At 49.9% G+C, this 11,215-nt stretch overlaps 1 protein-coding gene across 4 annotated transcripts; it reads left to right on the forward strand.

The window, feature by feature from the left end:
• Window positions 1-5,970: 5,970 nt before the first annotated feature.
• Window positions 5,971-10,042, forward strand: SRSF1 (serine and arginine rich splicing factor 1). 4 transcript variants are annotated; one of them, XR_014229981.1, is made up of 6 exons: window positions 5,972-6,610; window positions 6,990-7,174; window positions 7,446-7,618; window positions 7,882-8,068; window positions 8,479-8,598; window positions 9,514-10,032. XR_014229981.1 is itself a non-coding variant. In XM_082328428.1 (5 exons), the coding sequence occupies exons 1-5, from the start codon at window positions 6,417-6,419 to the stop codon at window positions 8,499-8,501; spliced, it is 762 nt and encodes a 253-aa protein (XP_082184554.1). In that variant the 5' UTR covers window positions 5,971-6,416; the 3' UTR covers window positions 8,502-10,041. The 4 variants fall into 4 exon arrangements, 2 of the variants coding, with proteins under 2 accessions (XP_082184554.1, XP_082184555.1); XM_082328428.1 differs by having other exon boundaries at window positions 5,971-6,610; window positions 8,479-10,041; XR_014229982.1 differs by lacking the exon at window positions 7,882-8,068 and having other exon boundaries at window positions 5,973-6,610; window positions 9,514-10,031.
• Window positions 10,043-11,215: the final 1,173 nt, after the last annotated feature.

Consider the following 11,215-nt stretch of genomic DNA (forward strand, 5'->3'; position numbering starts at 1 on the left):
CACACAAGAAATGAAAACTGCCTCGTTTTCCCTCTGCCCCGTGCAGCAGAGTGAAGGACAGCCGCTGCCAGCAGAAGATAGCCAGCATGTTTTCACTCCTAATTTCTGACCACGTATTTTAACTTGCTAATTTAAAAGCAGTTCATTTTGCACCTTTCACCTTCTTTAAGAATGATTTGGATATGAACTGTGAAGTTTCCTAAACGAGGAATATCTGGATAATAAAATGCTGTGAAAAGGGATTTCCAGTGGGAACAGAAAGGGGCCCTTTAGCAGCACCTTTCAGCCGGGGCGCTGGGCTCGGCAAACGGCTCGGGAACTTGGCAACTGCTCCAGCCCCGGGCCTTTTGTAAACATCTAGTTTATTTTTCCTTGTTTGTTTGCCTTTCATTGAGCTCAGACAGTAAAAATAAACGGCTTGGTGTCACTCCTACCTTGGTCTGCGTGACTTTTTGTATTCAAGCGGTTATCGCAATCCCTCGCCTTTCTCAAATGTTTACATAAAGTTATGTGTGTCAACGAAACAGTTCCTAAAACTTTATTTGTATTTTAAAATATTCTGCTTGAAACAAATTTTAATGCATTTCTCACTCATTCTATTTCCTTGTATTTAAAAAAATCGGCAAACCCGCATTGAAGCCACGGGGGCCGCATCCCGTGGCTTCTTTTCAGAGGGAGCGGGGACGTCGGCAGCGCTGCCAGCGGCTCTCTGATGGAAAGCTAATGGAAAACCTCCTTTTAAAAACCACTGAGGCCTAGCAAATCGGGGTTATTTTTGGAGAACAAAAAGATTCAGCTCTACCCCTGCTCCTGAGGCTCGGCAGCACGGCCACCACAATGTCTAAATGCGGAGCTCTCGCTGCCCGTAGCAGGGCAGCTGACGGCTGTGCCACGGCCCTGCGGTTTCCTGGTGGGGAAGGTGACAGATGCCACACACCAAATAAGAAGCTATCGATACCTCTAATGGACACGTACAAAATGCTGCCTGTTTAATAAACCCTGCAGCACGGGGCTCTTGCTGCAAGGGCTGGCTCGCTCGGCGTTACCTCCCCGGTGTTTCGTCACCGCTCGCTATTTCAGTTCCCTGTACCACGACGGCATCGTTCGCCCCGAGTCGAAGCACAAGCGGTGGGAAAGGAGGTGCCGAGCGGGGTCGGCGAGCTCCCGGCGCCGCTGCTGTGCCACCGGCGCACGCGCTACGGCAGCAGCTCCTTGGCGGATCCCGGCGCAGCCGGCTCAGCCGGCCGTATGCCGCACGCCTGGAGCGAGGGAAGGCGTCGAGGGGAAAGGAGGCAACTCTGGGAAATGCACAGAGAAGTAAAAATAGCAAAAGAAAAAGGAGCGAAGGAGCAGTTGCAGGGGAAACCCTCGCCGGCCAGTCTCCCCCTAACCACGGGGATCTTTCTCAAATGAGCAACCCAAACGGATACACTCCTTTTCGCTTATTTATTTCTTAGCAGGAATAAACCTTAGCAGGTTTATTTTCATTTAACAGTTTGCATTCATTTTCCTCCGTCCACGTCAGGTTTTGGAGCATCCCACCAGGCAGGGAGAGGGGAGAGCAAAGAAACCGGCTGCCGCAATATTCAGCGACAGCAGGAGGCAGGGAGCAACGGAGAGTGGGCAGAAGGAGCCCGCAGAGCCCTGTATGAAAATAAATGTTTTCCCAGGGAAAGAAATCAATTAAAAAAGGTTTGGGGGCCTCATTTAAACTTTTCAGTCTGCGTGAACTGCTGCTTCTTCCCCTCCCCACCCCAGACGTGGTGCGCTGGCGTATGGGAATCAAAGGTAAAACCAGGCGCTGAAAATCAGAGTAATGTAAAAACAAGACAGCAGAAATCACATCAAACCCCCTGGTTTTTATTTATTTATTTGTTTTTAATAATTAACCTTTAATTGCTACTAGCAAGACAAATAACCGCATGCGATTTAACTAGATTCTGCTCCCTCGCATTGCTCCCGCCAGCCCGGCAGGCTGCTGGAGACCAGCCCGGGGTGACGAGGTGGCTCGTGGTCCTGCGCTGCGGCGGCCGCAGGAACGGGGCCGTGCCGTGCCGGGGGGTCCCGTGAGGACCTCACTGCCACAGCTCTGCTGAGCACGTCGTGCTTAACAGCTGTAACGGTGTAGCTGTTCTAATGAAGAAAAAAAAGCAATGTTTCAGAATTTCTAAAAATGAGCATTTTCGTGATGCCTTCCAAGCGTGATTTGAATTCCGGTGGTGTTACGTATGGAAATCGCCAGCTGACGCAGCCTGCTCTTCCGAGTGGCTTTTCTTCTTTAAAGCTCTACCTGTGTGTGTCCTTTCGGGCTGGCTTTCAGGAAAAACTCACACCATCAGTGTGCTGTGTTTTTCCTTTGCATCCAGACATGCCACAGCACATGCATATGAAATCTTTTTGCTTATGCATCAATCTCCATAAATAAAACGAGCTCTGCCACCATCTGCTTTTATGGGATGTATTTTCAAACTTACACTTTCCTTTGTCTTATCAATGTACTCAGAGTTTCTCTGAAATAAAATCACAGGCTGTTATTTTTGCATCTTTTTTCTACATGCGAATGAATACCTTTGATAACATCGAGGCACTATTTAAAATCAAAGGCCCCCAAAACATCGGCTTTATATTTCAAGCTCCAAAGACGCTATCTGTGCAGTTCCGTGTTACTGTTGAAATGCCACAAGAAACCACTCACGCAGCATATTCAGAACGACTGTTACGGGAGGGAGACAGCAAGTTTGGACAATTCAAAGCTTATTCTCCAAAACCAAGTTACAACTTAAGACGCCGTTTTAAAAATGACCCTTTTCTTCCAAACGATCTGAGCTTTGACGAACCTGTTATTTTGCGACAAAGTCAGATTAGTCAAGGCTAATCCCAGCTGGATCGTACCGTACCAAGGAGGCCGCCGGCGATTTAGGAAAAACAGGTTTTTGCTAGCAGAGCCAGGTGAGCGGTAAAGGGGAGGAAAGCCAGCGCCCAACCCACCCAGCTCAGAGGCGGGCTGCGGTCCCTGCTCGGCCCCTGCCCCTCCCCATCTTGGGAAAAACACTTTGCTGCCAATGCCTCTGTTTCATCATAATTTATTTATAATTTACTTCTTTATAATGAGCAGCGACCCCATTATAAAGCATTTTAGTATCTTTGCGTAAAAAGACCCACCTGCGGCATCGGGGTGGTTATTTGCAAAGAGCGAGAGTGCGTTTTAACGCCGTGGGAAGAGGTCTGGGAACAGGGGGGAGAGGAAGGAAAGCTGTGAAAACGCCAGGAAAGGCCAAACCGAAGTTGCTGTTTTTCTTTCTCTAGGGGAGCAGGCCTAAAGCAGACTGAGGAGCGGCTGTAAGAAAGCGTCCTCCAGCACAGCTCCCCCTGAGCTCAGCACCCTGAGACACATCCCGTACTGGGTTACACAGTTAATATCGGCAATATTCATCACTATTCTCCGTTTGAAAGCCCTGGGCTTTATTACTCTCATTTTGAGAATGAAAGCTTGTAACTTTACAGTAGTCGGCTTTTTTTTTTAGCAAGATTATTTGCCATTTTCTTCCCGGTAATTTATTTTCTGCATAATTAATGTTTAATGATTCTCCCCATATACATTTTGCCAGAAAGCCAGAAGTGACTCTGACTAAGCAAATAAATGTTCTGCACCTTCTCCAACTGTTTGAGGCTCTCCACTGATAACACAGAGCTAAAAAAGGTAAGGAGGAAGAAAACATTCAATATTTCTATAAAGAGACACTTCATTAAGGTAATTAAGACAATCATTTAAAGCAGTTATGAGGATTATTAACACACAAAAGAAATTACGCAATAGGGTTTTCACAAACCAGGCGGACTTACCATTATTTTATGATACCTTTAAGAATAACTTTCAGCAGTTTAATAAGCTTCTGAAAATAAAGACTCACTTCTTGGCAAAGGATGGAGCCTTCCCGACACCTGGGAAGAAGATATTCGGGGTCTTTGAGATTTGGTTTTTTTTGTGGGGAGGGGAGTTGTTCTTTTCTTTTTAATATGCAACAACTATTTCTGCTGAGCTGGCAAATAACTGAATTAGCTTGTTAAATTGTGCTGGTTCAAAAAAACGTATTCACTCAAAAGCACCCACTGAAGTCACGTAGATCAACGCTGGAACCACAGGGGCACTGCCGTCACCGTCTCACCGGTTCGTGTTCCGCTACAAACGGGATTGTGAAACCATAACACTCTTTGAAAGATGTTGAAAATCCCCAGATACTCGCTAGTTTATACTTTGCAAACCATCACTTCTGAAGATGGGCTTTCTCATAACATCTTTCAGTGATTAATAGCAGTCTTGTCTTTAAACCACCAGCAATCCAGCACGGATATTACTAACGTTAAAAATCACTCGAGCAGAGCACATTGCTGTGCGTTAACCTACGCGAGAGAAAAATGAAAGGCATTTGTAACAGTCAAACACGTTATGACGTTATACTGAAAATATTTTTCTAACTGTAACTCATCGGGATTGCTGTTTTTCTAGAGGAATATGCATTTTTAATTAACACATGAAAAATGAGGTATGCATGACAGACTCTACTAAAGAGGCATGACACATTTTTCAAAATCCCTTAATTAACTTAGGAGCCTAAAGGGTTTTTCTGCACACTCAGATCCTACTTTAACCCCGTCGCGGCGGTTACAGCGACTCAACCTTTCCATACCACACGGACTCGCTTGTGCTGATACAAAAGATACCAAGGGATGAACGAGAGACATCCAGGTTGCAAAAGCACAACTATTTCAAACATTTTTACAAGTATCCCTCCCACATCTGTTATATCTTGTGGATCACACACAAAATTCTCGCTTCCAAAGCCATTTGCGACCCGAACTCCAAGCGGCGGGGCGCGAGGAGAGGAACGAGTCCTGCTGGCGCGGCGCAGGGAAGAGCTGCTGTGCTCCGAGGGTTTGGGGCACACCGAAGCGGTTTGTCTATCTACAGCTACATTTACTGCCTTAATGCATTTTTTAAGGCTTTGTGACAACCTGGACTACTACGCTGGTGTTTTAAAGTGACTTTATTTAGATTACAAACTCATAACGTAAGTGTACATTATTTTCTTGCTTCTTCCCCAGGAAATCCTTTCCTGCCCTCTTTTGTACGCATTTCTCATTAAACCTCCAAAGACGCACGGCATAGCGCGTGCGTGCTTCTGCAGGAGCACGTAGCCCTCAGGAGACGATGTTTTCATAAACGCGTCCACTTGAGATGCGACTTTGCCTCAATCTCAAATGCTTTTTTGTTCCTCCACTTTTATTAACCTACACAAACACAGAACAAAGTCAAGTGCATTCTTAAGGTTCTGCTCAACGTCATCGTGCTCAGCCTGCAAAGTAGATTTGAGCGTCCTTCCAGAGCAGGCTGTGAGATTAGTCTGATGTAAGAGCCCCTAAGAACCACAATGCAGCAGTCAGAAATGGGAGAGCACAGTGCTGGGGGGGGAAAAAAAAACAAAACCCAAGAGTCCTGAAACTTGCTTTTAATGCTGTGTTGAAGGGGACACGTAAGCAGGATGCTCGCATGGCTGAGCAGTGGACCCAGGCCTGGATCCAGCTCCCTGTGCCCTCAGGGCAGCCATTTTACCTCAGCGTGGCCGAGCCGGTCCCAGCTCGCCTCCGTCCTACCCTCGTCCCTCCCGCCCGCCTGGGGAGCGGGCAGAGCCCTTTCCCCCCCCGTCCCCTGGGCACGCCACAAGGTGACAGGGCCGTGACTGCGGCCGCAGCCGCTTCTGCCCACAGCGGAGAGCGACCCGCTCCCGCCGTCACCGCCGCCATCCCGCCCGCCCGCCGCCCCACGGCCGCTGCACACGGCCCCACCGCGGTGCATTGTGGGACACGCCGCGCGCCTTGGCGCCAAGCGGCGCCGCGAGGCACTGTGGGATACACTCTCCCCGGCCCCGGCCGGGCCTTCTTGGCGCGGACGCCGCACCGGATGTGACGCCATACGGAATGCCGCCGTGAAAACGGCGGCCGCGGATTACGTTCTGCCCCCGCCGCGGACTTTCTGAGGGACAGGCGAGCTCGCCGCACCCTCGCGCTCGCGAGCTGCACCGGCAGCACGGGTTCGGCGTCTTCGGTGGAGCTGCCGAGGAGCGAGAAAGGAGGAACTACTTTCCTCCGAAGCCGCGCATGCGCAGGACGGGGGAGTGAGGGCGCGGCGGAAGACGCGGGCGCCGCCCCGTTCTCCGTGGGCGCGGGAGGTGCTGCGTCCCGGGGTGAAATCGCTGCGCGCAGTAGGAGCGCGAGGGGAGCCGCCGTCGCCATTTTGAAGCGGTTGTTGGGGGAGGCGGCGTGTGCGCTCCCGTCTGCCCGGCCCGGCCCCGCGCCCGCCCGCCCGCCCGCTCTCCCTGCTCCGGCCCTCCACCGCCGCAGCCATTGCTGACCTTGCCATGTCCGGAGGGGGCGTGATCCGCGGCCCAGCCGGCAACAACGACTGCCGCATCTACGTGGGGAACCTGCCCCCCGACATCCGCACCAAGGACATCGAGGACGTCTTCTACAAGTACGGGGCCATCCGCGACATCGACCTCAAGAACCGCCGCGGGGGCCCGCCCTTCGCCTTCGTCGAGTTTGAGGACCCCAGGTGAGGCCCCCGCCACCCCCCACCACCGCCCCCGGGCGCTCCCCCGGGTGAGGGGGGCTCGGGCCCCGCCGCGGCCCGCGTCGTGTCCGTGTCTGTCCCCCCCCCAGCCCCGGGCCTGAGGCGGGGGCGGCCGCCCGGGAGCCGCCTCCCCCCCGCCCGTGCAGCATCGCCCCCCCTCCCTCCTCGGGCCGCGCTAACGGGGCCCCGCGGCGTTGCGGGGGCCGGGGGGGCCCGGGGAGGGGGGCGGCGGCGGGAGGCGCGGGGTGGGGCCGGGGCCGGGCCGGCGGGAAGCGGGAACAAAGGCGGGGGGGCGGTGCGTGGGCAGGGCGCGGCGCGGGGGGGCGGGCGGCCGCGCTCACCGCCCCGTCCCGTCCCGCAGGGACGCGGAGGACGCCGTCTACGGGCGGGACGGCTACGATTACGATGGGTATCGCCTCCGCGTGGAGTTCCCTCGGAGCGGCCGGGGCACCGGCAGAGGCGGCGGCGGCGGCGGAGGAGGCGGAGCCCCCCGGGGCAGGTACGGCCCCCCGTCCCGGCGCTCGGAGTACAGAGTGATCGTCTCGGGTGAGTCATTGCTCTCTCTTAGCCCAAGTGCTCCCCCGGGGTCCTCCAGGCAAGCTTCCCAGCGAGGGGCGATGCGGCTCCAAGTCGTTCCTTAGAAAGCATCGCCTCGCGTAGCCGGGGAGAAGCGCTGCCCGTACGGTGCTGGCAGCTCCTCGAGGCAGCCCGCCTGCTTGCTAAACAGTCTCTTTTGTTTGCTGCGAGGTGACGCTGTGCAACTACAGGAGGTGAGGATGTAATCCGGTTTTAAAGTAACGTCTTGCTTTTTATATAGGGCTGCCTCCAAGTGGAAGTTGGCAGGATTTAAAGGATCACATGCGTGAAGCAGGTGATGTATGTTATGCTGATGTTTTCCGAGATGGCACTGGTGTCGTGGAGTTTGTACGGAAGGAAGATATGACCTACGCTGTGCGAAAACTGGATAACACTAAATTTAGATCTCATGAGGTAGGTTTCATACTTACTTTCTTTGGCCAGAATTGGATACAAGGGGCTTAACAGTAGGATGCGAAGGTAAGGAACGTGTGGTGTTCACTGTTTACGTACAAAGCAGCTAAATAAGTCTGTGGTCAGTTTGTCAGGAGATAGACTTTAAAGCTTTGGCGTCTATTTCCGTGCCGTAGTAAACGATATCTTCGGTCTGTCAGCATGCCTAAAAAGATGGCCCTAAAGCCTAGACTTTTCAATCGAAAGTTCTGTCTATTCAATAGGGAGAAACTGCCTACATCCGTGTTAAAGTTGATGGCCCAAGAAGTCCAAGCTATGGAAGATCTCGGTCACGCAGCCGTAGTCGTAGCAGAAGCCGTAGTCGAAGCAACAGCAGAAGCCGCAGTTATTCCCCAAGAAGAAGCAGAGGATCTCCACGCTACTCTCCCCGCCACAGCAGATCCCGATCTCGTACATAAATGATCACTAGCTCTGATCTTTTTGTAGAACCCCATGTTGTACACAGTTTTCCTTTACTTAGTACAGTCTTTCATTTTTTTTTTAATTCAAACTGTTTTATTCAAATTGGCTGAAGTGTTGAATTGCATTCTTGTGTAAAATCCCTAGTGAGTATTTGCTCCTTAACATCAACATTCCCCTCATGTCTTTGGTAAATTGTATTTTAATTGATGTCAGTCAGGATTGTTTCGATTTAGTTCTAGTTAAATACCAACATTCTCCGAACTGTGGTATTGCTGTGTAAATGTCTCAGTGTTCAGCTATGGTTTATACGAGCTGGGGATGTTGGGATGTTTGTGGCTAACTTGTCTCTTCTGGGGGATCTTATATTTTATCTTGCCTTTTCGTGTGTCTTTCTGTAGACATATCTGAAGAGATGGATTAAGAATGCTTTGGATTAAAGGATTGTGGAGCACATGTCAATCATTTTAGGATTGTCAAAAGGAGGATTGAGGAGGATCAGATCAATAATGGAGGCAATGGTATGACTCCAAGTGCTATTGTCACAGATGAACTTGGCAGTATTGACCTTATACTGAGAGACAGGTTAATTGAGTACGTGCACCTACGTGTCGCTTCAGGCATGTTCTAGTTACCGCAGACTACAATTGCTCTTTTCTTTAAAACTTTTTTTTGGGGGGCAATTGTGCTAAATACTTGCTTTTGTAATTCTCTATTCCATTCTAGTTTTTTAAAGGAATAAACTGGGACGGGGGCGGGAGTATTGGTTTACTTCGTCATGCAGCATTTGGTTACAAGTGTTAATGTTACGTAGTATTCGTACACTTGTAGTAGATCAAGGGTATCTTTAAATCAGAGTATAATATCAATACTGCTAAAATCTGCATGTCCTCTGTGTGACTGATACAGCGTTGCTATTTCATTTTTTTAAGTATCAGAATGAAAGCAAAAATAGAAAAACCTAGTTGGGAATAATTTCTTAAGTCTCAGCCCTGCCCCCTCAGACTAATTCACAATTGACTCACCGATATGTTTGAAAACTCCAGTTAGTTAATTTTGTTACCTTCCAGCTGGGAGTGCTAGCTATAGTTTAGACATACAGTAGGTGGATAGCTTTAGCAGTAAGCTTTTCCAGTTTCATAAACATTTTTTGCAACCACAAAACCTGTAGCGCACCACCGTACGAGCAATGAGTATGTTGGCATTTTCAGTTGACATATTGTAAATATTACAATGTTTCCTCCAAATAGTAATTAACATTTCTAAAAAGTATCTGAGCATCACCATTCAAAAGTTTGTTTTGGGGAATTGATAGTTATTAATGTACATCTGTATTAATTGATGGCAAACATAACTGATCATTCCCCAGAATCCTATTTTTTCATTACAGTATCTAACTTTTTGCCTCCTCTTTTTTGGTTTTGCTGGTTATAAAGGTTTGGATTGGAGAGGGCTCACTGGATCCCAATCCTTGGAGCTGGATCATTGGATTCAAATCATAATGTGGATAGGATAGGGAGGCTGAATTACAAGGATTCATGGAGCGGGATCAAATTACCAGGAACATAGGAGTGGATTCCTGCCCCAACCAAACCGCATTCGTGTGGATTTTTTTATTCAACTCAATTGGCTATTCCAAAGATTTTTTTTTTTCCTATTTTTGACGATTGGAGCCCTTAAGATGCACGATGGAGTTTTTCATTTTTTTGGTAAAAGGAGCAAAGCGAGGACCTGGAGAGGTACGCTGGAGCAATCTCCTTGGAAGGATTCAGCACGAGTAGATGGTAAACGTTAAAGGGGAAAAAGGGGGGTTTGTTTAACAAAAAAAAAAAAGTAAACCAATAAGTCATTTCGCTAAATTTAAAGACAAAAATTGGAGTTAAAGATTAAGTAGGTTTTCAATTGGCTATTGCCTTTTTTCTTTGACAAATAAAATTTTTAAAAAAACATGCATGGCTGTCATCATTTGTTGCTAAGGGTCTTAGTCTTTGCTTGCCACTGTAGCATTGTGAAATCGCAAGTTTTCAGACAAAAGGCTTTTGTGTTCAACAGAGATGTAGTGTTTCACAGGAAGCGTTGATGTTTGAGCTTCTCCTAAATAAAGGATCGGTTCCCTGGGAAATGGGTGGAATTTATTATATGAGTAGGTGAAAAGGGGAAAAGAAAGAATTCTCACCGCTTAAAAGCGGATGCTTTAGTATTAATGTTGTTGCTAACGATACCCTTCTAAAGGGATCACAAAGGGAAAAACATGAGATTAATTGGGCTCAGCGCTCCCCCCGCAATCCTCTTGGAAATAAATACGGGTGGAAGCGTGTGTGCAAACCTCGGCGGTGCCTGCGGGCTGGAGCGTCGGCGAGCGAGGCTGCGGAGGAGCCGGTTCCTGCGGCAGGTCGCTGAGCCGTTGTCGCTGGCGTAGGCGCGGGGTAATCGCACCCCTGCGGCGTGCGCAGCTCGAGGCCGGGCTGGGAACGCCGCCCCTTCCCTCGGGGAATATTGGCATCGCTTCGTGGGAAGCGTGCGCGTATTCCTTGGGTTGTCTGATGAAGTGACAGTGCTTAGGTGTGAAGATGTTTAATTTACAGTGAATTAAAGCGCGAAGTCGGCGCGGAGCAGAAAGGCATCTCTTTCCGCCCAACAGAATTGCCGGTCTATAGAAGTGTCCTAGGGAGCGCAGCGCAGGCGCCGATGGCGTTGATGTTGAAGTAGGGTGCTGCGTAAAGAGCGCGCGCGCTTGGCTTTTCAGAAATGAGTGACTGCCTCCTGCTTCTGTATGGCAGGGAAACGGAGCGGCCCGGAGGGAGCGGGCAGGAGGCTTGCTTTACTGTAAACCGGGATTTGCGTTTGGGGCAGGATTAGCAGATTTGGGTTTTAAGCCTGGCGCGCCTAACACCGTGAAGGGTGCCGTGTGCGGCGGTGGCAGGCAGTAGGTTGTTACAGAACGTTGTTTCCCTGCAGCAATGCTGTATTGCCGAAGGGGTGTGTGTGTGAGATGTACTTTTTTCCAAAAATTATGAAATTCTGATAGCGAAAGCGCTGTATTGGGGGGAGAAGGTGAAAGCTGTTACGGACAACGGACGTGCCCTAGGTGCTCGAGTGGGGCGATGCCAGGTGGGAGGCAAAGGAGAAGGGTAGAGG

This window comes from Platalea leucorodia (genome assembly GCF_965183815.1).
Source record: "Platalea leucorodia genome assembly, chromosome: 16".
NCBI lineage: Eukaryota > Metazoa > Chordata > Aves > Pelecaniformes > Threskiornithidae > Platalea > Platalea leucorodia.